The sequence below is a fragment of the Corythoichthys intestinalis genome, chromosome 11 (genome assembly GCF_030265065.1).
Source record: "Corythoichthys intestinalis isolate RoL2023-P3 chromosome 11, ASM3026506v1, whole genome shotgun sequence".
Taxonomy (NCBI): Eukaryota; Metazoa; Chordata; class Actinopteri; order Syngnathiformes; family Syngnathidae; genus Corythoichthys; species Corythoichthys intestinalis.
This window is the reverse complement of record NC_080405.1, coordinates 31249413-31277028: the sequence shown is the minus strand read 5'-3', so window position 1 is coordinate 31277028 and position 27616 is coordinate 31249413. Positions and strand designations below refer to the sequence as shown.

Here is a 27616-nt window from a genome sequence, read left to right as displayed (position 1 = left end):
GTAAATTATTGTTGGAATGGAAAGATGAGACAAGACGGATATATACATTCAAAATACTGTACATAAGTACTGTATTTGTTTATTATAATAAATCAACAAGATGGCATTAACATTATTAACATTGTTAAAGCGATCCATGGATAGAAAGACTTGCAGTTCTTAAAAGATGTTAGTACAAGTTATAGAAATTTTATATTAAAACCCCTTTTAATGTTTTTGTTTTAATAAAGTTTGTAAAATTTTCAATCAAAAAACAAGCTAGTAGCTCGCCATTGTTGACTTCAATAATAATTATGGTGCTGAAACCCATAAAATAGTCGCACCCAAGCGCCAGCAAAGGGCGGCAAAACACCAAAAAACAAGTAACAAGTGGAAATGACACTGCTGTCATTTTAATCTGAGTGGGGCATGTGCGTTAAATGTGTCAAATATTTTAACGTGATTAATTTAAAAAATTAACGCCCGTTAACGCGATAATTTTGACAGCCCTAATTTTTGTACATTCAACATCATTTGGGAGGGTATTAGCTTTCATATGAGCCATTTCTGAAACCAATTGAACAATTAAAAGTCAGGTTATCAGCAATTGTCAAGGGACTGTAGTCCGAAAATTTCGGTATACGAAAACAGCACATTGACTGCAGTAAGTATGACACCAACTAGGACACAAACATAACACGTAAAGAAATAATTTATTTCATCTTTGATATGAACGCAGACAAAAAGCAAAAGCCGATTTGACATCGGGCATGAGTATGATGGCATCCGAAGGGAAACCTCACGCACTGACAGCCAGCCAAACTGTTTTCCTTTTCCATGTTCTAATTTAAAGTCAAATGACATTCCATTGTAGAACTGCAAACAAACCTTACTTCATAGTAAAAAGAGCAAAACTCCTTTAAAATTATTACAATCACATCCTTGTTTGTACATAAAAAGGGGCAGAGGAGGGACTGTTGATCCAAAATCTAGGTGCAAAAGTCACAGAGGCTTAACCTTGACATACTGTTATACATTTCCACTCATTGGAGGTCACCCTCGCGTAAGACATGAACACAGGCTGAAAACAAAACAACGGGTACCCTGTGCAACATAAACCACAGCAGGAACAGCAGCCTTTCGAAAATAAAGCATCTGTGTCACTTGCGTGTTAACTGCACTCCATTAAAATGACACATTGACTGGGGATAGAACACTATCACCTATTTAATATAGATATATCACTTTTTTTTTTTAGCATAAATAAGATTTTTTTTCATAAGAAAAAAGCTCAACTATACAACCACAGTGAGGGGCCTTTAGTGTTAAACACTTCCGAGACCACCTTGCGTCATCTGCAATTGACTGCAAGGTTTCTCATTGCGCCTCCTGGTAACATTATGTGGCCTTCATCAGGCCATTTAAAAACACAAAACACACCACAGTTTACACCTTTTAACTGAGGGAACAGTTGTCTCTACATACAACAGTAGTTTTCACCTATTCCTTTGTTGCCAATGCATGGTGTCACGCCAACTTCCAGCAATTCGGAAGATGAACAGGGAACAAACAATGCAGCAAGACAATAAGTTACATGTCTTCTTACAAAAGTCTGTACATACCAAGGCCTGTTGGACAAAACGGGGTACAGCGCAAATTAGGGCAATTACAAATCCAAATAGGTTTTTCTCATCTCTATCGAGCAGAACTGAATGAATGAGTGTAAAACTATCACTGCGCCAGTAAAGCCGAGCCCCGTCCGTCCAAAGACTAGCAGCTTGTGCTCAGCATCCTCAGACTTTCCTTTCACTCAGTCTGTCACTAGGTTTACCACTGCACACCATGCGTGGCGTTTTTAAGACATATCTGGATAACCAGCAGCAACAATAGAAAGCGCACATTCCTCAAAGCGTGGCTGAGGCGGGCTGTCCGCCAGGAAACGTCTTCCCTAACCGGCGACGCTCGTTTTGGGGATTTCGCCCTCACTTGGGAGACAAATCTTGGAGGGAAGCGAACGGAGAGTTGCCGGAAGACGACGGGGACGCTCCTTCCATTTTGCCCGGGGAGTCGGTGGACGAGCAGACGCTGCTCAGGCTGCCGTCCAGCAATCCGTCCGGAGAGTGGCTGCATGAAAACACACTGTTTAACAAGTAAATAATTTCGTTTTGATGTATAAAATCATCTATTGACTACACCATCAGTTGACAAGACAGCTCCCACAAATATTGCGCCACGCCTTCCCGTTGGGGCCGACCCAGGCAGAGCATTTGGCTTTCACTGTGATAAACTCAAACACACACTGCGTTCAAAGGCCAGATTTAGGTGGAAAAAGGAAAAAAGTTTTACTGCATACAAGCAGGCAGGAGTGTCTCAAGAGTGATTTGGTCGAGGATTCAAGGTAATTATACAAAATAGCCCCATGCATGCACTTTGAAACGTTGTGAAAAAATGCATGGAAAAAGTAACTAGCTCGAAATATTTACTTAAAATGAATAACTGCCCGATTTTTTTGTTTTTTTTTTGCTTTTAATCCTTTAACACCGAACGTGTCGGCAGCGACGCGTTTATGCATATCGTCTTTGAAGCTTTGTCACGCTGTAATTACATCACCCACGTGCCGCTGGTTGGTCTCATTTGAAAGTGCGGAAGTTGATGTCCACACCAGTTTTTATTTGAAGTCAATCGACCAAGAAAAACGAGAGATAATGTCATTTCAGTTTTATAGTTTTATTGCACTCATAAATATGCATTAAAACGCTGCATGGACCATGTATCTATCTTCATATATCCATCATTTCTTGTCCTTTTTCAAAACCAAAAGCAGCACAAAAGACTACGTATCCCAAGAGCCGTTCTGATGTCAAGAAGGACGAAGCGAATGTGATCATTTTTAATAAATTTCCGAGCGAGGCGCCAACTAATGAAAGGGGGGCATGCGACGCGCCAACTATTGAAAGGGGGGCATGCGACGCAAGCAACGGCTGGTTGGTTTGAGCGAGCGACTTTGAAACGTGCAGAATGAATCAAACTACATTTAGCGCAAGCTAATGCATTATTTCATTAACTCAAGGAAGAAGATGAGCCGTATTTGTCGTTTTCTTTGGATCAGTCGGCGTCTCGGCGAGTAGAAGTGACAGCAGCACGCAAACGGCGAAAGAGTAGGCTGTGTGACGTTGTGTGTGACGCAGCTCCGTGACCTGTTCAAGAAGCTTTATTGAGTGCGCCCAAAAAAAAAAAAAACTTTATTGGGTTGCATGCCTGAAAATTTTTGAATTGAACTGAACTACTTGTCAATATTTTTTATAATACTTTTTTTCAATGTTATATATATTTTTTCTTCACTATAATCTTTTCAATTTTTATGTAGATGTGTGTTGTAGAGAAGCTTGATTGCATGTGCGTATATACTTTTGTTAAGGTGATGGGTACAACACCTAACTTCACAAAGAGATATCCTCCAAACCCTTTTTGTGTTAGATGATATATATATTGTTTTCTCACTATTTTGCACTGTATATAACCTGTTTTGACCATTGTATGTGTAAAGGCCAAAAACGCCTATGACCATACCTGCTGTTTGAGTTGAATTGTCAAACATAAAACAATTCAATCTTATTTTTTTCTACTGAATGTTTATCTTAACAAGTTGAATAAATATTATCAAGCTTCAAAATGGTTGGTCGCACATGTTTGGTTGTCAGTGGGACGTCAACATTACAAATTTTAAAAAAAGATTTTGGGATTTTTTTTTGTCTTTTTGGGTCCAAAATGTGGATTATAATTGGTCAGTGAAGAAAACAACAGTTTGGACATGGAGTTCAAGGTGTCCTGAAAAAAGGGACCCAACTTGGCCATTGTAAACAATTTTTTCTTTGAAATATAAAGGCAACATCAAATGCATGCAAATTCGGCCAAAATAGGCTTAGGTGTTAAAGTGTTAACCAAGAATCTAGAATGTTCTATGTTCATATATATAGAAATTCAGGGATGTGCGCATTTATTTACAGGAATTTTCAAATGAAAAACCTCTGTTTTGTGATGGCTGCCACGTTGGATTTACACAATTGCATAATTTTAGCTCGAAATATTTATGTAAAATGGATAACTGCCAGCTTGTTTTTGCTTTTAACCAAGAATCTAGACTGTTCTATGTTCATATCTATGAAAGTCAGGGATGTGCACATTTACTTACAAGAATTTTCAACTTAAAAAGCTTTGTTTTGTGATGGCTGCCACTTTGGACTTACACAATAGCGTAATTTTAGCTCGAAATATTTATGTAAAATAAATAAGGATATCTGCCTGTTTTTTTGCTTTTAACCAAGAATCTAGACTGTTCTATGTTCATATCTGTAGAAATTGTGGGATGTACGTATTCATTTACAAGAATTTTCAACTTAAAAAAAGCTCTTTGTTTTGTGATGGCTGCCATGTTGTATCCATACACAGTAGCGTAAGTTTACATTCAAATGATCAGGTAATTTTTGGCCAACTGTCAGTTTTTTTTTGGCAAAAAAACAGTAATTTAGACATTTCTGCGTCCATACAAGAAAAAAAAAATCACCTTTTAAAGGGTATGTCATGCCCTGGGAAAATGTTAATATTCCATCATTTACCCATAAACGCATGCCTTTTGTATTCATATCATGCCACTTCGTGTAATTACACACAAGAAAATGAGAGAAATTTGGCTCGATTGTCAAGCTAAAACGACCAGTGCCCGAGATCTGGCAGATTGTGTGCGTGACGTCACGACAAGTGAAGAGAGTGCCACCGGCCACTAGGGGGGCAGCGCCTGTCTGCATCAATATAATTCCTTCTAGTGAGGGGGAAAATTAGGGGTGTTTTAAGCTGTTTATGTTGATGCATTGTGTTCGTCCTCCACATATTCCAGGTTCCCTCATGAAGAAACACCCCTCGTTGTCAATAAAAGAGAATTCAGAATTGACAGTGAGGGGTGTTTCTTCAACAAGAAAAAGGCTCAGTGCTTTAATACTGAATGGCGGCGATGATGGCAGACAATTTCGTTTCTAGTTTCAGCGACGAATCCGACGTAGAAGAACGTAACGAATGTTCATCTAATGGTGACGAGGAGAGTTACGAAGCTTTAATCGGTGTTCTACGTTACCAATTTGAGCCCAAACGAACGCCAATGCAGCGTAATGAAACGGTCATTGAGGGGAGCAATGACACTGATGAAACATCGGCAGTAGATCGTGTGGGAAACACCAATGATTTGTTTTGCATTTCTTTTTGTGAAGCTGATACACCGTGACAGCAAAATAAAGGAATGCATAGAATAATTATCATTTATTGCACTATCATAGCTTTTCGCTCTGCCAACAGACACAAATATGAATGGGATCAGAGGATTTGTTCTATATATTTTACGAACGATAATTTATACATGTGTCCAGTAGAGCAGGGCGGTAAACCGAAAATTTACCGTTACCGAAATTCTTCACGATGACCGACGTAATTTTGACCATGTCGGTAAATTCGGTAATTTAATAAAAGAAGAAAATATAGTCTTTTCATCCCGCTTTGACTCTGTGTTGTTCGGCTATGTTCATTCCCCTTTAAGAAAGCAGACAGTGTGCTTACGTTTGGAGTCACATGGTTTTCAGGAAGCCAATCAAACAGAAGCCCGGTAGGCTAACGCTAGCAGCTAACGCTAGCGGCTAACGCTACAAGTAAACGGGATGAAGTCGGGCTTAAGTTAGCTTCGCCAAACTTTCACCCGACATTAAGCAAACTCTTGACGGGTTCCAGATAGGGATGGAAAAACCGAGGCTTTCTGAAACAATGAACCACTTTTAAGACAATTGCCCAAAATTGAATCACTGTTTGACACACTGCAAGAGCCCCATCTACTGGATAAACAGTGCACGTTTCTTTTTAAAAGTAAAGTTGACAAATTGCCTCAGCATTACATATCTTCAATAGAATTAAGTGGATGTCGTCTATTTCAACCAGGAGATCGTGTCGTCATTAAGTGTGATTTACACAACTAAAGTTGACCTCTTTAAGCCTGTGTCATTGCTTTTGCCTGTGAAGATGTGTTCAAAGCAGTATTTGTAATACACGACAGTGCTAGTCTTGTAAGTGGCTCGTCCTAGATGACGGGGAGTACCTATGTATTGTTTATTTTTTGTAAAAATCACAGTACAGTAAGCACAGGGCTTGGGAACAGGAATATTATTTATTGCATACTGTAAGGATTTCCAAAATCATAAGATGTAAATAATTGAGCCGAATAAAAGAAAGGAAAGGTTTGTGAAACATTTTATTTTTTAATTAAGTATAATTTCTGGGGGGCGGGTGGATGTGTCGTATTTGTATCTATTCTAAATATCTAAACGTATGCCACTATCTGGTGTATAATAATGCAGAATGAATTTAATGAAATTCAAGTGATGATATTTTTCAAGTCATACAAGCTGTTATAAATGTTCACACAAGAATTCTTATTGTTTTTTTTTTTTTTAATACTTAATGTTTAGACTGCATGTGCAATTGTTAAATTGAAAGCTGGTAAATAAATTTAACGAGAAACTGTTAATTTGTATTCCATGCATTGATTCAAATTTTCAAATTATATAACAGTTTGCTTGGGCGAATTTATCGTCATTTATCGTTATCGAGGTAAATCTGCTCAATTTATCATGATACGTACTTAAGGCCATATCGCCCAGCCCTAGTGTCCAGTCCTGTATCCAATGCGTGACATTTTTTTATTATAAAAGAGTACTCACTCTGGCTGCTCCCTCCTTTGCTTAGCCTTAGCCTCCTTTGCTAGTCATCGTCCTATTTCTTGATATCTCGGGACATTTAGGTCGCTGCGCGTGTATGGTCGGCACCGCCATCTCCTTTGAGCAGCAATCTTTTAGCAAAATCCGATTTCACTTGTCCATAGTTCGAGAAGCTTTCAGGTGGAAAATGCGCACCACAGAAAAGCGTGCCGGAGGCTGTGTCTAGAAAATTAGCCCTCTTTGCACGGACGAACTTTACCCATTGTCTGCGTAGTCCAGCTTTTTTTTTTTCGCGTTCGGGAACTCATGAATACTATATTCCGATAAAAAACTATCTGTACACCACATAGCACAGCAGTTTTGAACCATTTTTGTGATGTTTTCGTCAAACAAACCCCAACACTACTCTCTCGTCGTTAAAAAACAATGGCACCTGGCTCCGCCTCGACTGTCAATCACTTGTCGTGACGTCCCCGCCCCATTTGGCTGTTTCCGGAACACTTTCGGGAATGTTCGTCATTTTCGATCTATTTTCGATAAATGCTCATTAATGTGATTGATTTTTTTGTTAACTTTATCAATATTTGTTATCTTGGCACATAATGGTTCTATTGATTTCTCACACCCCCTTTGCCGCTACATACCCTTTAAGTGTTTTATGTAATATGTCAGTCTAAAAATGACGAGGGCCAATAGAAAAATGCTAATTTTGCTTTTGTTGAGTAAAATTAAGATGATTCTGGATGCTTTCCTTAAGCATTAAGTTTCTGGTGTGAAAACTGAGTGATTTATTAGCTGTCGAAAACTAAATAAAAACAAATGAAGTTGCTATTTTGGGCAAAAACATATCTTAAATATTGCTATTGATCCTGAAAATATAGGTGCTCATCTCTGCATTTGGTAATCTTTGTGCATCTAGCATAAAATTTGAGAATTTTATAGCTATTTTAAGTTTTGTAATACTTGTAGACAAAAATAATTAACAGAGGTGGGAATCTTTTGGCACCTAACGATTCAATTACGATTCAGAGGCTCCGATTTGATTATAAATCGATTATTTATGTTATCAACTCCATCCCCCGCGCTTTCAATGTTTTTTACATTAGTTGCAAAATTGTTCAAAAATCCTCTCAGGCTAAACCAAACTAATATTTCAGTATCAAGTTAACAGTTAAAAACAGTACCGTATTTTTCGGACTATAAGTCGCACCTGAGTATAAGTCGCACCAGCCATAAAATGCTCAACGAAGAGGAAAAAAACATAAGTCGCACCGGAGTATAAGTCGCATTTTGGGGAAATTTACTTGATAAAATCCAATACATAGAACAGATACGTCATCTTGAAAGGCAATAAAAATACAATAGAGAACATCATGCTGAATAAGTGTACTGTATGATAATGTTACATGATGCATGAACAACCAAATGCGAATGTGGTCGGTATGTTAACGTAACATAATTATTAAGAGTTATTCAGATAAGTATAGCATATAGAACATGCTAACAAGTGTACCAAACCATCAGTGTCACTCCAAAACACCAAAATAACATGCGAAAGGATATAATAATCTGTTAATGATTTCACACGTCGCACCCCCAGCCAAACTATGAAAAAAAACTGCGACTTATAGTCCGAAAAATACGGTAAATTAAATACTCAATTCCCATTCTGTATCAGCAGCTTTATACTACATTCAATTAATTTAATGATGTGAATCAACCGTTAAAGTTGTTAAAATTGCTCCCGTTATTCCATAATTTCCCTTCTATCTATTTTCGACATGTCAAAGTTTTAAAAAATTGTTTCATCATTCAAAAATGGATTCAAGTTAAGATTTTGCCGATTTAGGAGTATTTTACATAAGTCAATTACGGTAGGTTCGCTACAACAGAGCCTTCTAGAGAAGTCTACTGCTTTAAGATGGCGGCTGTTAAATCTCTGTTAGTTAATGACTTAATTGGGGATTATAATATTCATATTTTGGCCCTGACTGAAACTTGGCTTCAGCAGGATGACTTTGTTAGACTTAATGAATCCACACCCCCAAGTCACGTGAATTTTCATACAGCTAGAAGCACGGGCCGTGGAGGGGGGGTTGCAGTAATATCACACTCTTGTTTAGGTATGAGCCCAAAAAGTAAAGCTAATTACATTTATAACTCCTTTGAAAGTCTAGCACTATCAATTATAGATGCTAACTGGAAGAGCCAAAAACCAGTTCTTTTCATTGTGGTTTACCGTCCCCCTGGTCCCTACTCAACAGTTTTTGTTAGATTTCTCTGACTTTTTATCCAGTATTTTGCTAAGCTGGGATAGAATTATAATTGTAGGGGATTTTAATATACATGTTGATGATGAAGGTGACTCCCTTGGTAAGGCCTTTAATGACCTACTAGATGGGACTGGCTTCATTCAAAATGTAAATAAACCAACTCATAGTCACAAGCACACCCTGGACTTGATTTTAACCTACGGTACGGAGATTCATGATCTTAGTGTCCATCCCCACAACCCCGTACTGTCTGATCATTTTCTAATTACCTTTCAGTTTGTGCTTCAAGATAATCCGCCACTAGTGACTAGAACTCAGATGAAAAGGACATTATGTGATCGCTCTGTTTCAGAGTATAAACAGATAATTCAGCCTATATTTGCCTCCATGTCATCTAATTATGAAGGAATAATGTCCGGCCTTGCTGTTAATGACGAGTTTGTTGATCGTGTTATGTTTACGCTTCGTACTACCCTCGATGTCGTCGCTCCCTCCAAATTAAAGTTTGTCAAGCCGAGACGAGCCTCTCCCTGGTATAATGCTGAAACACGCTCTCTTAAACAATCGACACGTAAATTAGAAAGACTTTGGCGCCGTTCCAACACAGAGCACACTCTCTCTGCCTGGAAGCACAGTTTAATGACATATAAGCAGGCCTTGCGTACGACTAAAACCAGATATTACTCATCCTTAATAGATGAAAACAAAAATAATCCTAGGTTTCTGTTCAGCACTGTAGCAAGGCTGACAGTCACAGCTCAATAGAACCTTATATCCCAACCTCCCTTAGCTGTGATGACTTCCTAAAATTTTTTAACAATAAAATCGCAACTATTAGAAATAAAATAAACGAATCACTTCCAGTTATTAGGTCCGATAAAGTGCAGACAAAGAATTCAGAATCTCCCATAAACCCCTCTAAAATATTAAATAACTTTACCACTGTAGACCAAATCGATGTAATTTCAATTATAATGTCCTCCAAACCATCAACGTGCCTCCTAGACCCAATCCCAACCAAACTTTTTAAAGAGACCCTGCCTCTAACTATTGACATTATCTTAAATATAATAAATACCTCATTAGTTACTGGCTACGTGCCGCAGTCCTTTAAATATGCAGTTATTAAACCGCTCTAGAAAAAACCTACTCTTGATCCTGATATTTTGGCCAATTATAGACCTATTTCTAACTTACCATTTCTCTCCAAAGTCCTTGAAAGAGTGGTAATTAAACAGCTCTGTCAGCACCTACAGGACAATAGTTTATTTGAACATTTCCAGTCTGGCTTTCGAGCTCATCATAGCACTGAAACTGCATTAGTTAAAGTAACTAACGACTTGTTACTTGCCGCTGACGTTGGATTAGTCTCGATCCTGGTTCTGTTGGACCTGAGTGCAGCCTTTGACACAATCGACCATAATATCTTATTGCAGAGACTAGAATGTGACATAGGCATTAGAGGAGCAGCCCTCTGCTGGTTTAAATCGTATTTATCTAATAGGTACCAGTTTGTCAATGTAAACCAGCAATCATCATCGTACTCTAGAGTTAGTTATGGTGTGCCGCAAGGATCGGTCCTCGGGCCCATCTTGTTTACGCTGTATATGCTTCCTCTAGGTAATGTCATCAGAAAACATAGCATTACCTTTCATTGTTACGCTGACGACACACAACTGTATTTATCAATTAAACCTCAGCAGGTCAGGCAAGTGGAAAAACTAAGCACCTGCGTTCGAGATATAAATACCTGGATGAGCACCAACTATCTTCTACTTAACCCTGAAAAGACAGAAGTCCTTATAATAGGCCCGAAAAGTGTGAGAGACTCTTTAGCTGCCCAGATAGTCACTCTGGACAATGTAAGTGTAGCCTCCAGCGCCACAGTTAAAAACCTAGGAGTTTTATTTGACCCTGACTTATCATTTAAAGCACACATTAAACAAACCTGTAGAACGGCTTTCTTTCACCTGCGCAACATCGCCAAAATTAGAAATATTTTATCTAAAAGCGATGCAGAAAAATTAATTCACGCGTTCGTTACATCGAGATTGGATTACTGTAACTCCCTACTTGCAGCTTGTCCTAAAAGTTCTCTAAAAGGTCTTCAGCTAGTCCAAAACGCAGCAGCAAGACTTTTAACAGGAACCAATAGAAGAGAGCACATCACCCCTGTGCTCCAGGCACTTCACTGGCTTCCAGTCGAGTTTAGAATTAAATTTAAAATACTCCTTCTTACATTTAAGACCATTAATGGGTTGGGGCCATCTTATCTCACCGATGCTCTGGTTCCATACCGCCCCAACAGAACACCCCGATCTCAGAATGCGGGTCTACTGGTTGTTCCTAGGGTTTCTAAAAGTACTGTCAGAGCTAGAACCTTTAGCCACCAAGCCCGTTTTATGGAATCAGCTTCCAGTTAGTATTAAAGAAGCCGAGACAGTCTGCACATTTGAGATTAGATTAAAAACGTTCCTATTCGACAAAGCTTATGGTTAGGCTAGTTGAAGTCTGAGTAGACTCACAGTTTAGTCTAAGCTGCACTAGAAGCTATAATGCTGGGGGAAGTACAGCCGCTGAGTTCTATCTCCTTTTCTTACTCTACCTACCACTTGTCTTACTTTATTTCTATTTTCCAATGTTAATATCTAGTTGTCTAGTCTCTTCATCACTAGTCACCCGGTGTCCCCTTTCCCTCCTCCCCTCTGGGGAGGGGCTATTTTTCAGCTGCAGCCTCCTGACTGTCCGGACCCCTGGCTGGATAGACGTCCTCGCTGCTTCCCCAGTCTCATCTGGATAGATGGACCTCATCTTGCTCCTTTATTCCACTGTATTTTTACGGACTGTAACTTCGCTTGCTAATTCCCACTAGCAGTTCTGGGGTTCCTGTCTATCCGTCCTGGGAGTGGTTCTCTCCTGACTGTGGTACTCCCCGAGGTTTCTCATTTTTCTCCCAATTGACTCTGGAGTTTTGGGAGTTTTTCCTTGCCGGCATGGAGGGTCTTAAGGATAGGGGATACCCAGGACTTGAACTGTATCTATTCATTTTTGTTGCTTAATTTCTGTAAAGCCCTTTGAGACATTGTTGTTGTGATTTAGGGCTATACAAATAAAATTGATTTGATTTGATTTAACATTAACGGCAACTACTAAACGGCAAGTGTCATTTTGCATCTAGTTCTTTTTACATGTTCTAACCCCGCCGTCATCTGTCATTTTGCATCTACATACATGCGATATCTACTGTGGCCGTATGTTTGTAGCAACTAACAACTGGGTGTTGTTTGAAGCTGCTGTCGTTCGCAGTCAGGTATTATTGTTTTTTTATCTAGCGGGATGAGGAACATGATATTTACTCTCTGTATGTTCCTCATTGTGTCCCGAAGACCGCGCTGACTGTGTTTTAGGTCTGCTTTACATGGTATAATTCAATAATCGGAATTTGGATGTTTGTGAATCAATTTCGAATCTTCCACAGCCGAATCACGTATAATGTAAGAATTGGAAATTTCGCACGCCTCTAATAAGTAATTGGGATTTTATTTGGGAACGACTTTTTTGATGTTGCTGCTCATGGAGACTCATATGCCTAATGGAGGTGCCTGTTTTGGTTTTAGGTCGCTAGCGGCTTTGGTTTTGAGAATATTTGAATTTTAATTTTTTGAAAATGGGCCCCATATGGATCAGCCCCGAGCCCCGTCAACTGATAGTGAAGTCTACGAATCATCATTCATCGATAGAATTTTATGTTTACTTGGCACCAGTAACTGCAAGTGAGATTTACTATTATCCACGAATTGGTCACGGCTGGTTGAGAAAATCTTACCAGGAGCCAAGATCCGAAAAGTTGGAGACGTCAGAGGACAGCATATTAGTGGTGCCTTGAAAAAGCCTTTTAGGCTGACTCTCTGTCTCCATCTCACCTGCACAGTAAAAAATCTATATTAACACTTTCATGCACAAATTATGTTTTTTTTTTTTTTTTTAATATTAAATGTTTTCATTTTAGATAGGACTCTCAAACATGCTGCCAAGGGGCTCAATGGCAGCCCACAGGACATTATTTTGCAGCCCACATTTGACATCTTATTTTCGATTTAGGCTTGCCCACATGTATTTTGTGATGGGCAATAAAAATGATCAATGAATAAATGTAATTAACTGAAAGATCCATTATTTGTAGTGGGAAAAAATAGTTATAATTTTTTTTAAACAAAATTGGGGGGGGGGGGGGGGGGGGTTAGATAAGAAATATAATGGTAAAGAATCAATTTAAAAAAGAAAAAAAAAATATTACAAAATAAAAAGTAAACAAATTGGAATAAATTGAAAAATAAAAGACTAAATAAGTGTGGCCTGTGTGGATTTTGCTCCGGGAATTTTATTTACTTTTTTTGGTTTGTGAGGTTTTCTGGCTTAACTCTAACTCTTTGGCTGCTTTTAACGGCAATACATGTCTATTTGCATCGTTGAAATGGACTCAACATCCAGTGCCGTGAATTAGTGTTTTCAATACCAATGCTGCTCTTTTTCAAACTACCACAACACATACTCTGACCTGAGGTGGGAATGAATGAGTTAAGCTAATGATAACTTTTGACTAGCTAGTGACCACTGTCCCTTGAAAAGGTTAACTGCTATCAGAATGCTACTGGTATCGACATGTATAAATGTTTCACTTCTTTCACTTTCCACTTGCATTGTGATTTTTTTTGTCCAAAATAATAGATTTTTAACACAAAAAGGTACATGTGAATACGACAATAAATCACAAACTACTAATTGTTTACGCTCTTTGTCGTTTCCAGGTTGCATTTCACAACACTGAAATTTTAGAACACAACCTTTTTGCTGTGCTTTCTGTGATCACATTGCAATGCAAATGATGATTACTTCAACAAAATATGAATAAAATGGATTAAGACTGAAATTCTGACCTTTGCGTTTAATAGGCCCAAGTATGCTGGCTCTGATGCAGTTGATAGGGCTCTGGCTACGGCGACTGGAGGTTAAAAACAAGGACAATATTTTACGGAATGCGTGCAGATTACATCATATGTGGCCACAATTCGCACAGAACTTGACCTAATTATGTTATCCAACATGGCCACACCTTTTATTGTTGAGTTGGATTGAGTTGAAAAGTGAGCCAAAACTCACCCAAAGCGCCGCGTTGGACTTGGTATGGGACTGGGAGTGAGGCCGTTGCTGCTCACCAGGATTTGAAGAGAAGGGGAGAAGCACTGCTGCTCCCGTCAAGGAACATCAGCAGGGATGAGACAACAGAGGTTAGGGTCAGAATCAAGTCTTTTCACTCAAAGGTTGGATTTAAACTTCAAGGGAAAATTGGAGCATTTTTCCCCTTTGTTCTCATTGGCTAAAATATGCTAACATTTGTGGCAGAGTAACTGAAAATATATGAAAAATTGGGCCAAAGATTTCAAGTAAAAAAGTCATACAACAAAATGCTGTTAACTATATTCAGTCTTTGTTACAGATTTTTTTTTAATAACAGCATGTTACAGGAAAAACAAAATGTTCCTGGCTGGTAATCATTTTATTTGTGTTGCTTGGGTCAAAACTAAATGAAAAAGCACCACTAAAAAGGTAAAAGTTTGGTTTTGCTAAAATTAGAGGCTATATTCAAAATTTCCGATTTTACGTCAGTTATGCAGAAATCCTGTCCTGTCACATATCATTTCTTCGTGTTTCAGGTCAAAGTAAATCTATAATATCAGGAGGAAATGTAAATAGTACATACGTACCGGTATAAACATTAGAAAGTACAACAGCAAAGAAAAATGGAAAATAGAATTTCAAAGTCGTGATCACAAACAAACTTTTTGGGAAACAAGCGGTTTTATATGTCGTTGTGACAAAACAAACTAGGAAATACCACTTAGAACCTGGGAACAAAATAATGGAAACACCTTAAAAAAATTTTTAAAAAACTAATTTAATATTGTGTAGGTCCGTCTTTTGCTGCAATTACAGCCTCGATTCTCCGAGGTGTTGATTCATACATACACTTTGAATTGTTTCCAAATGAATTTTAAGCTATTCTTCACTTAGAATACCCTCTAACTTTTAGAGACAACGGAGGTGGAAATCAACGTCTTATTTGAATCTCTAAAACTGACCATAAATGCTCAACAATGTTGACATGCTCAACTTCATTAGAATGTTCCGCGTGCCATTCTTTAACAATTATGTTCAATGATTGTGATGCCAAAACGTTAGGTGTTTCCATTATTTTGTCCAACCCCTGTACCCCTGCTGGCCAAAAGAATTGGCACCCTGGCAATTCTGTCAGATAATGCTCAATTTCTCCCAGAAAATGATTGCAATTACAAATGCTTTAGTAGTAATATCTTCATTTATTTTGCTCGCAATGAAAAAACACAAAAGAGAACTGGGGAAAAAATCATTATCATTTTACACAAAACTCCAAAAATGGGCCAGACAAAAGTGTTGGCACCCTTGAAAAATCATGTGATGCTTCTCTAATTTGTGTAATTAACAGCACCTGTTATGTGCCACAGGTAAGTAACCACTTAGGCAATAACGAAATTGCACTTGCAGCCAGATAAAATGGATTAAAGTTGACTCAACCTCTATCTGTCTGTATTGTGTACCACATTGAGCATGGAGAAAAGAAAGAAGACCAAAGAACTGTCTGAGGACTTGAGAAGCAAAATTGTGAGGAAGCATGGGCAATCCCAAGGCTACAAGTCCATCTCCAAAGAATGTTCCTGTGTCTACCGTGTGCAGTGTCATCAATAAGTGTAAAGCCCATGGCACTGTGGGTAACCTCCCTAGATGTGGACGGAAAAGAAAAATTGACAAGAGATTTCAACGAAAGATTGTGCGGATGGTGGATAAAAAAACCTTGGCTAATATCCAAACAAGTTCAAGCTGTCCCGCAGTCCGAGGGTACAACGAGGTCAACCCGTACGATCCGTTGGCGTCTAAATGTAAAGGGACTCTATGGTAGGATACCAAAGAAAGCCACGCTTTTGACCAAGAGACATAAAAAAGCCAGGCTGGAGTTTGCCAAAACTTACCAGACAAAGCCAAAAACATTTTGGAAGAATGTTCAGGGATTGCGTTAACCGAATATTTTCCGTCGCTGACCGGTTTTTTAAACCGGTGACGGAAAAAACTGAAGTCCATCTGTCATTTTGACAGGTTGCAATTCACACCCCAGACCACAGGGTGGCAAGTGAGCATATTAATTAGCTATTGTCTCTCTTGATGCATCTCTCTATCCGGGTGCTGACAGCGCATTGAAGAGTTATGGACAGGAGGCTTTGGAGCGCGCCACTACGGGTCACAGACCGGTGCAGCTGCACCACTGGTGCAGAAGAGGCGCATGTTTCGGGATTTCCTTCCGCTGAAGCGGGTGCTTGCGGGATCAGGAAACCCCTCATTTAGAGCCTTGTCGACTTTTGATCAGGTCACTTGGAGAAATGTTCCCTGATTTCAAAACTTTGGCTGAAGTGGCACTTGTAATCCCAGTCTCCAGTGTGGCCGCAGAGCGCGGATTCAGCCTCCAGAACAACATAAAAACGGCCATGAGAAGTCGTCTGTCCGAGGCAAAAGTCCAAAACCTCATGACAATAGCCTCTGCAGCAACCCCACTTGAGACATTTGATAATGCACAAGCGGGCATGCAATTCAAGTCCATGCGCACCAGGAGGAAGGTGTGAGACTGCGTTCAGGCTACAGCAGGTGAACTGTTAATTTCATTGTTCCATATGTAGCCTACCTACTGTGGCCACAGTCAGCTGTTTTTGTCACTGCGGAGAAAAAGTTACATATTCATCTGCTTGATGTGTGATGGGACGGTGTGGATTCTTTGTTAAGCTTGTTTGGACAGAATATTAATTAAAAATGAATGAAAACTAAATACTATTGAATATGTCATTATTATCATTTTAAAAATTTAAGTGACGGGTAAAAATAGATTATGACCGGATTTTTATGACCCTGTCAGTCAAAATGACAGACAACGAAAAAGTCTAGCGCAACCTCTGAATGTTAGAGCTTTTTGGAAAAAGGCAACATAGAATTTACAGGAAAAAAACGAGGCCTTCAAAGAAAAGAACAGAGTCAAACATGGAGTTTCCCTGATGTTTTGGAGTTGCTTTGCTGCATCTGGCACTGGACTGCTTGACCGTGTGCATGGCATTATGAAGTCTGAAGACTACCAACAAATTTTGCAGCATTATGTAGTCCCAGTGTGAGAAAGCTGGGACTCCCTCAGAGGTTAAAGGTCTTCTAGCAGGACAATGACCCAAAACACACTTCAAAAAGCACTAGAAAATAGTTTGAGAGAAAGCACTGGAGACTCCTAAAGTGGCCAGACAGAGTCCAGACCTGAATCCCATAGAACACCTGTGGAAAGATCTGAAAATGGCAGTTTGGGGAAGGCACCCTTCAAATCTCAGAGACCTGGAGCAGTTGCCCAAAGAAGAATGGTCTCAAATTCCAGCAGAGCATTGTAAGAAACTCATTAATGGATACCGGAAGCGGCCGTTTGCAGTTATTTGGTCTTAAGGTTTTGCTACCAAGTATTAGGCTGAGGGTGCCAATACTTTTGTCCGGCCATATTGGAGTTTTGTGTAAAATTATAATGATTTTTTTGCCCATTCTCAATAAATGAAGACATTACTACAAAGCATTTGTAATCGTAATCATTTTCTGGGATAAATTGAGCGTTCTCTGACAAAATTGCAGGGCCAATAGTTTTGGCCAGCACTGAATATGAAAATGCACTTTGACACGTAAATACAGTGATACCTCAGCTCACGAACATAATTGGTTCCCAGAAAGTGTGCGTGAGGCGAAAAGTTCGTCTTCCGAACATTTATTTCCCATAAGAAACCATTAAAATGAGAATAATCCGTTCCCAGGTCCCCATAAAACATAATTTTCTACTAAATAAGCCTTAAAACTACACAAAAATATACCTTATTTTATGTATAATAAGTGTGCTATTGTATTATAATTAAAGAAATAAACTGTACTGTATAATAAAGTTGTTTTATTTACCTTTGCGATGGTATGGGAGTGGGAGGAGTGGGAGGAGTAGGGAGGGAGTTACTGTTTGGAAGGAGAGTGTTACCGGCAAAGTGCGCAGTTAGCGTAGACTCCACTGCTGTGCCCCCCACATGCTTTTGGTTGTTAATAAAAGTGCCGACAAAAAGCCATCCGACGCCTCTGGGTGTTTGTATGCACGCCGCCTCCTTTCTGGAGAGGAAATCGGGCGAACCGAAGACAACCGACGACAACGAGCCAACGTGACTCGCCGGTCCACTTCTCACGACGGTGGGAAGCTGAAAGCACCGCCAATTACCAGTCGAGGGCGAATTGGTAACACGAGTCACCTTCCATAAGGACTGTATGTAACTCTTTTTCGGTCCCATAATAGCAAAAGTACACTCAATATGGTCCAAAATGTCTATCAAACACAAACCACGTCCGCACTCAACGAAAGGGAGGGGACGAACTGGGACGCCGTGAGCGTGCGTCAGCTTCTCGTGGCGCTGTCCGACCGCGTGGCTTGGTTCGTCCGCCGAAAACTAGTTCGCCAGCAGAGACTATATGCTCGCGAATTTAATGTTCTTGAGGCGAAAAGTTCGTGAGCTTAAGCGTTCGTGAGCCGAGGTATCACTGTAAATAATTTATTTCATCTTTGATGTGCCATCTGCAAAAAAAAAAACAAAAAAAAAGGCCTTTTCAGAACCTTACAATTGGCCTTTATAACTATTAACCACAATTGGTAATCACAAATTGCTGCTGGTAATACAAATATTTAGGAATTCTGAAGGAATTCTGCAGTAAAACAGACAGGGTTCCACAACAGTTGACTGAAAATTGACTAGTAGTCAAACAATGGAAAGATTGTTGAAGGACAAGGCTTCACATAGGCACTTTTAAATTGGTCAATGTTTGTCCGCAGTAGTCAAGAAATTACTTCCTACCGGTTGCCACGTGGCATTCCATTCCCTAAATGCTATTTGGTGTGATTGGGGAATAAGGGTTTGTGTAGTTTCCACCTACACCCTTGATCTACTTAGTGGCAGTACAATCAAATTACATGAATGTCAACAAACTAAAAAGTCAGACATACCTTTTTCCCTATCCCTCTGGTAGGGGACGGTGCTGGCGAGACGGGCACAAAGTCGATGCGCTTCGGAGAAGATGACGCAGACTTTTCCAAATCGTTGTCACTCTACACAAAATGTAAATAATAGGCTAAATTGGTCAGGAAAAAAAAACTGACATTCAATATGTTGGAGTATTATACTACCAACTCAGTCTGTCCTTGAAAGACTGGTGGCCCTGTTAACTCCCAAACACAGTAACTGCATTTTTGTTTTCATCTAGCATGTTAGTTTATGCTCACTCCACAAAAAGAGCAGCGATGGCCATAACATGCCTTTAGATGCAATAATAAAGCTTTCTTACCAGACTAAGACTTTCCTCCCATGACTGGCTTATTTGCATAGCAGCTTGAACTTCCCTGTTAGCACAAAAAAAATATTTCAACACTTTAAGGAATGATTCTACCCACTGCCACAGTTGCCACAGGCAGTTCAAACAGGCAAACGTTGAACCGGCTCGTGAAGTCAGAAGTGTTCTTGTGTCAGCCTGGCAACGATGTGACTTGTGGCTAGACATGTGCCGATTACCAGTTTCAAGGTTTACAGTGGTATGAAAACGTCAAAGTTTCAAAACCGCAAAAATTTTATCGTTATACTGTCCCTACCGTTTTTTTATGTCTTAGAAACGCAGGGAGAAATCCCTCACTTGCAGCTGCAATGCTCAACCCTACCCCACCGGTTGTTGCTCAGTGTCAGTGAGTCAGTTTTGTGCTACACGATGGCTGGAAGGTCAGGGTTAGGTGAAACTCCTGACCCCCCCTTCCCCCCAATCGAAGAAAACTAAATTGCTGGTATGGGAATACTTCGACTACAGAAAAGTTGGACGGCCGCGGCTTAGAGAAGGAGGGGCAACCGACATGTAAAACACGTTTGAGGAGGGTAGCTGCCGAGGAGGCAATACTTCCAATATGATTCCGATGTATAAAAAATTAAAAGGTTAGTAAACACTAGAAGTGTGCGAAATTTCAGATTCTTAGATTAGTCGCAATTCGGCCGCCGAATCACAAACATCCATATTCCGATTATTGAAATATGCCAAGTAAAGCGGAACTAAAACACAGTCAGCGCAGTCTTCGGGACCCAGTGAGAAGCGGACAGAGACTAAACATCATGTTTGTCATTACCCGGGTAATGACAATGCTCAAATCACGGCTCTGGCTCAACTCATGCCGCTAGATAAAAAAACCCTAATACCTGACTGCTGCCGACAGCCGCTACAAACTACACCCACATAATGCTACCGTAGATATCACACGTATAAAGAACTAGATGCGAAATGACAGACTCGGCGGCGTTAGCAGCACATGTATAGAAAACTACATGCGAAGACTTGCCGGCATCAGTAAACAGCTGCCATCTTAAAGCAGTAGATTTCTCTAGAATGCTGTTTTAGCTAACCTAATTAACTTTTTATCTAAAATACTCCTAAATCTGCAAAATCTTGACTTGAATCTATCTTTACATGATGAAACAGTTCAAAACTTTCACATGTCGAAAGTAGACAGAAGGGACCTTATTGAATAACAACAGGAGCAATTTTAACAACTTTAACGGCTGAAACTGAAATAGTCGTATATTTAAGTCTGAGAGGATTTCGGTACAATTTTTGTAACTAATGTACGAAACATTAAAAGCAGCTAATAGCTGGGGCATCATTAATCGATTTATAATCGAATCGAGACTGAATTGTAATCGAATCGTTAGGTGCCCAAAGATTCCCACCTCTAATGTTTAGTGTGCCTAGTGGTGGTAAAACATTTTGGGTTTTTTCTCTCTGGCAACTGTGTTGAGAAAGAGTGTGTGTATGATGTAAACATGATTCGAGTCATACACACATGCTTTTTATGTAAAATAATTCCATTATTTTTGTTCTGATGGTAATAATGTTGAGCTTTGGCTCACCTAAAGGACTGCATTTATTTTGAATATATATATATTTTTTAATTCATTCTAACTTAAAATTATGATCTAATTTGCCAAGCTTTTGAAAAATAAAAATCCCGTTCAATGGAAAAAAGTTTTGTTTTTTTTAAAATCCAGATATCTCCATCTCTAATTGCAATACCGTGAAACCATGATATTTTGGTGTAAGGTTATCATACCATCAGAATCTCACACCTGTACATGTCTACTTGTGGCACAACACGTTGCTAATGCGTCCACTAGTAGTTACTAACAAAGACAAAATCAATACACAGAGCTGTGCAGTGATCCAAAAATTACTCTAAATACTCACTATCTTTGTAGGATGCATTTAATCTCCCCAAGAGTGTGTTCAACTTTGTCTAAATAAAAGGGTTCTGGGGTGGGGGGCATTCACCAATGAAATAAAATAGTCTCTCAAGCAAAGAAAACACTGGATACTCCAAACTGGAACACAACACGTTTTGTGAATTTCAAGCTGTATTGTGCAATACAAGTTCCCAGAACAAATACATTTAATCAATAATTTTCATGTCTAACCACTGCTAATATAACATTAACTGTACAAGCAAGGGTTTACTTTTTAACATTCCTAACTGGCACCTACATATGAAGACAAGTTAACTACTGCAAAATCAAACAAATTGAAACCTCCGTTTGTAGAGCTAGCAATGCAGTCACTACGGGTTGGAACCTCTTAGTACCTCATGATATGATACGATTTGCGATACAAAGCTCACGAAAATGATCTCACGATATGGTGATACAAAGATTTTCAATAGATTGGTCAGGAAATCACTCTAAGATATTGTACAAAACAACTAATAAACAGAAAAAACAAATTATCGTCATCCTTCTGCTGTAAGTAGACGTCCAATCCATTTCAACTGGGTGGGTGGCAGGGAATTAACCCCTCCTACTTCAAAAGGGCTCCTCCGAATTGTATTGTGTTGTGTTCGGTAAATGCACTTGTGAAACTCAAGGGGTTCAGTACCTTTCGCAAGGTTAAGAACCTTTGTAAATTGAGTATGTGTATACACTAGGAGTAGGAACCTCTTGGTACCTCAGGATACGATACAATTTGCGATACAAAGCTCACGATAACTGATCTGACGATATGGCGATACAACGATTATCGATACATTGGTCAGGAAATCATTCTAGGATATTCTACAAAAAATAAACAGAAAAACATGCTTCTCCTGTGAAATTGGAAAGAGTTTATCATTAGTAGACGTCCAATCTATTTGAAATGGGAGGGTGGCAGCGAATGAACATTCGCTGCCATCCCTTCCACTTCAAACAGATTGAACGTCTATGGCCAGTAGTGGCAGCCAATGCCAGGCAATTAGGTAATTTTGGGCCATTTAAGGTCATTTTCCTGTTGATTTAAGTTACTTCCTGTTGATTTTGGAGTATTTTATGGCTCTCTTTCTGTTTATTTTGAGTTACAAAACAGGAAGTGACCTGGGAATCATCCAAATGAATAGGCAGCGGCTCAAACTCAACAGAAAATGACCTGTAAATGCCCTAAAATGAACAGCAAGTGACCTGTAAGTGCCCTGAAAATCGGACAGAATGACTGTGAATGCTCTGGTTTCGAATGAACGAACGTTCCCAGTCTAAATGGATTGGGCGTCGAGCACCGTCAATGCAGCCTTAGAGTTAACTGAAACACTTACGGTGGAATATTTTGGTAGCAACTTGTTGGTTCATTTTTATTTTTATTTTTAGACATTGACACCTTTTTAAAACGATATCTCGATTCTTGGCAGGAGCATATCGATAACCTTTTGGGATACAAAGTATCACGATATATCACCATTTCGATATTTTGTCACACCCCTAGTATACACTGTTTTAAGATGTTTGTATAGAGGGAAAAGTACTCATCTTACCGCTCATGTGCAGTTTCTCTGTTCATCACATCCACACCCTCTTCCTGTGACAGCATACAAGTGTTAATACATATACTGTATATTTTTTGCATTATCACTGACTTTAATGTTTTTCTGTAGGAGTCTGATACTGCCAATCGATCATTATTTGACGACCGAAGGCCCTGCGAACTCAAAACGTTGCTATAGCATGTTTATAAAAGACCATCGGTCCCTACGGCTTTATAAGGGTGATGGTGGTCTGCCATGCTCACGTTACTACATGACTGGGCACAATGGTTTGTTTTCATACTTGTTTGATCTGATGAAGCCTGGTGCTGGGAACACGGATGGGTGACGATGGAATCTGCAAAGATACAACATTCAGCAATGAATGACTCAGAAAAGCACAAAAGTACATACAAACTAATGTTTTATACCATATTGGGCCTGTTGACAAAGGTCGTGCTATTTCTGCGGCTTCGCAAGACGTCTCTCTGGAATACTTGGGAGTTATCGCTGCAATGACACACTTGTTGTTTTAGCCCAGAGCTTACATTCGGCAGGTTGATATTGGATACACACAGCTAAACATTAAAGAAAAGAATAGACTCAGGGGAAATAGTTACAAAAGAACCTTAGGCCATTGATCATGGGTGCACTGTTGGATCTTCTCAGCTGCCCCTCGCTTTGAACTAGGGAAGATGGGCTGTCCAGGTCTAGCTCCATCTTTTCTTGTGACAGGACTCCTGAATTGTGCATTGTGCCGAGTTAACGCAGCAAATCCTTTTACAATCCAAAAGGCCCCGTCGAAGCAGTTACATGTTTGCTCTTGAAATTTGTCAACCTAACTCGTTTGAGGCAAAATTATCAATCGGGCAGGCGTGAAATTAACAAAATGACGGAGGGGAAAAAGCTCCGTCGAGAGACAGGACCCACCGCTATCAACGAGGCCCGTCCTCCGAACAACTCTTAACGCAATCCAATAAAAAAAAAAAAAAAAAAAAAAAAAAAAAAAAACGTCGTCACAACAATTCCTTCCAACACAATTGCCAGGGCATGTTCGAGTAAGCGCTTTTCGTAGCGCGTTTCCAGATGGATGCTTAGCATGCAATGGCGAAACGCAGCACAATGACCACTAACTGAGAGCCGATAGTTGCAAGAGCGTCACTACTGACTACAACTATTTCCATTGAATGTTTTCGCGTTACATTAAACGAGTTAGCGTGGCTACAACTATCGACTAAATAGCAGTTACACCACTAAAATTTTAACTCGAGCGCTTCTAATAACGCGCGGTTATCCCTTTCCTGTTAGCATGTTGCTTGCTAACATTAGCGGATTCAACAGCCTAGCTGCAAGCTACGTTTAGCATTTACGCTAATGGCCGTAATGCCCCAACCATAGAGCCGGCCAGTTCACTGACTTAATTAACTAAACACTAGCGTCCCAATCATACAAACTGTTTAGCATTAATAGATGACGTAAAGTTACGTTATTCAGTTTTTGCAGCTGGCCACCAGTAAAGCATCGTATCTTCATTGTACGGCATCACAAAAACTCACGCCCACATGGGGAAAGGCCAGCCTTCGCTTGAAAAGACAACGTAAAAAAATAGAAGTCCCATCCTCAAATTATCACGATCCGTTATACTCTGCATTACGGTACTCGCCGGTATCGCGCTGCGAAGCGTGATTGGAAATCCCACTGAAGTTGTAGGCTCGGGAGGACGCTTCCAGCTACAATCACGGCAAAATTCGCCCGAAACTAGGAAGATTAAATGACCATTCGGAATATGTAAAGAAATTATATTTAGGGTGTTATTCAGCTGGGTTCATTATAATTCTGTCTCGTTGACGAAAATACAACCTTTCCCGCCTGCATTCAGTGGGCCGTGTTTTACATATGCGTGGTAGCCAATCAGTTTGCAGAGGTGCTGATTCACCAGCCAATCATGTTATGGGGATGCTGATGCAGCAGCCAATCATGTTGCAGAGGCGCGATACAGCAGCCAATCCAATCAGACTGTAGCAGGGCGTCACTGTGGCGTTCACCGATCGTCTGTAAAATAAAGATTCAACAACGCCATTGGCGAAGTCCTTTCACAATCAAACTTTAAAATAACATGCTTATGTAAAAAAAATATTATTGTATCGAGTAGTCCCGTTATCATGCAATCCCTACACTTCCGGTAGATGAGATGTCACTCAGGAAGTCAGAAATAAAACAAAATAAAATGCTTTGTTGTTTTGATTTAGCAGTTACATTTGATTTAAACCAAACTAAAAAAAAACAACCCCGTGGGTGCCACCAAAGGGAGATTAGACATCCACTTTCCGAAGAATTTTTGCAAAAGAGATATTTTACTTTGAAATTCACCCTCGGTCGACATTGACGTCGAGTTGCTGTAAAGAGTAGAATATCATATTTTGACCATCTAAATTAGGAGTGGCAATGATCAATTATGGAGCCCGTTTGAGAAACAAACTTGTCATTTTCCCATATTAATGCATGAACAGCAGTACCTCTACTTACGACCATCTCTACGTACAGATATTTCAGGTAACGCCACGCCTCAACTGGAAAATGTTGCCTCTTGTTATGAAGGAAATTTCAGGATACAAAAGGTTAAAATACAAGGGCAGCTCCTACAATTTACTAAATGTAACAATTATAGCTGCTTTGCCATATTAATGCATGAACAGCAGTACCTCTACTTACGACCATCTCTACGTACAGATATTTCAGGTAACGCCACGCCTCAACTGGAAAATGTTGCCTCTTGTTATGAAGGAAATTTCAGGATACAAAAGGTTAAAATACAAGGGCAGCTCCTACAATTTACTAAATGTAACAATTATAGCTGCTTTGCCATATTAATGCATGAACAGCAGTACCTCTACTTACGACCATCTCTACGTACAGATATTTCAGGTAACGCCACGCCTCAACTGGAAAATGTTGCCTCTTGTTATGAAGGAAATTTCAGGATACAAAAGGTTAAAATACAAGGGCAGCTCCTACAAGTTACTAAATGTAACAATTATAGCTGCTTTGCCATTGGCTATTGCCTAGCATCTTCCTGGCATTCAGTTGGTTAAAAGGGACCTCTAATGTACTGTATGTGTGTATCCAGCATCTTCTTGATTCACCCCTCATGTTCCGACAGCTTTACATGAGGTTATTTACCGTCCTTTCAGTTTTAGCTCTGTGGCATTATGTATTTTCACCTTGGAAAATGGCAAACATATTTTCCATTGAAGGGATAAGAAAGCAGTCTAAAATTTCAATTGTGAACTTGTGCATTTATTGAAGATTTAACCACAGCCATCTCCCCAGTGCCTTTGCCTGACATGCAGCCCCATATCATCAAGGACTGAGGGAATTTTGATGTTTTCTTCAGGCAGTCATCTTTGTAAATCTCACTGGAACAGCACCAAACCAAAGTTCCAGCATCATCACCTTGTCCAATGCAGATTCTTGACTCTTGAAATGCACACGTATAGATTGAAATTTTAGACAGGTTTCTTATCCCTTCAATTGAAAATATGTCATTTTCCAAGATGACAATGCATCACGCCAGAGCTAAAACTGTTAAAGCATTCCTTGGAGAAAGACTCATCCAGTCAATGTCATGGCCTGCAAATAGCCCAGATCTCAGCCCTATTGAAAACCTGTGGTGGAAATTGGAGGGAAAAAAATGGTCCACAGCAAGGCTCCGACCTGCAAGGATTATCTGGCAACTGCAATCAAAGAGAGTTGGCACCAAATTGATGAAGAATACTCATTAAGTCCATGCCTCAGAGACTGCAAGCGGTCATAAAAGCCAGAGGTGGTGCTACTAAATACTAGAGATGCATTTTGTTATTTCTTTGTTCGTTTCTCATGATTCCATATTTTTTCCCTCAGAATGGAGTGATTCCATATACTAGTATAGTTCCCTGAACTTGCTCTATAAAAGTAACATTTACTGACCACCACAATGTTTTATTAATTTCTTTAAGGGTTTCTGAATGCTAAAAAGTTGCACTTTTGAACTAATTCTTTATTTTTTTCAAGCTTTTTATCAGAGTTTGTTCTACATGATAAAATGTCTGAGTGCTCGTCCGAGACTGGTGATTCCATATTTTTTGCTAGGGGTTGTACATGGGAAACACGACTACTTATGGAATTTTCAGTTTATGAAACTACTTTCAGAACCAATTAATTTCGTATGTAGAGGTATCACTACTGCTGTAAGTATGCAAAGGGAGGCACGTGTATATATACTGTAATACACATTTCATATAGTGATAATATACAGGTAAACCCTATCTCTTGCTATGAATAGGAAAACATGATAAAATAATAGTCATAATAGTGATTTAGAGTATAACATTACTTAGATTAAAAATAATGTCTACAATATACAATATTTCTTAAACGTCATACATTTTTAAAGTGTGCTGAATTGCAACTGTTATTAGGTGCTCCTCATCTGGACTCCCAAATCATTTGATGGCTTGCAGTGGAAAGTAGTACAGTGGAAAGATGCAAAGTATAATATTGACAGTGATTGTTCTGACTGTAGTTTTTGCCCATGCAGACCTGTAAGATGTAAACTGACATTAGATAGCCAGGCTAGAAATAAGTTGACATATCAT

General features: G+C 39.5%; 1 protein-coding gene and 1 non-coding gene across 4 annotated transcripts; both read right to left on the bottom strand.

The window, feature by feature from the left end:
- Positions 1–379: 379 nt before the first annotated feature.
- Positions 380–27532, bottom strand: pabir2 (PABIR family member 2). Of its 3 annotated transcripts, none has more exons than XM_057850151.1 (11): positions 24646–27532; positions 23611–23722; positions 23414–23492; positions 23287–23340; positions 22995–23038; positions 19478–19532; positions 19140–19241; positions 14165–14250; positions 13942–14006; positions 12831–12927; positions 380–2103 (listed from the first exon to the last, which is right to left on the bottom strand). In XM_057850151.1, exons 2-11 carry the CDS (start codon positions 23700–23702, stop codon positions 1962–1964), a joined length of 816 nt encoding a protein of 271 aa, XP_057706134.1. In that variant the 5' UTR covers positions 23703–23722; positions 24646–27532; the 3' UTR covers positions 380–1961. The 3 variants fall into 3 exon arrangements, with proteins under 3 accessions (XP_057706134.1, XP_057706133.1, XP_057706132.1); XM_057850150.1 differs by lacking the exon at positions 24646–27532 and adding an exon at positions 24468–24618; XM_057850149.1 differs by lacking the exon at positions 24646–27532 and having other exon boundaries at positions 381–2103; positions 23611–24632.
- On the bottom strand, positions 19298–19450 carry LOC130925814 (small nucleolar RNA U109). Its single transcript, XR_009065846.1, has one exon. It is a non-coding gene; the product is annotated as a small nucleolar RNA U109 (small nucleolar RNA).
- Positions 27533–27616: the final 84 nt, after the last annotated feature.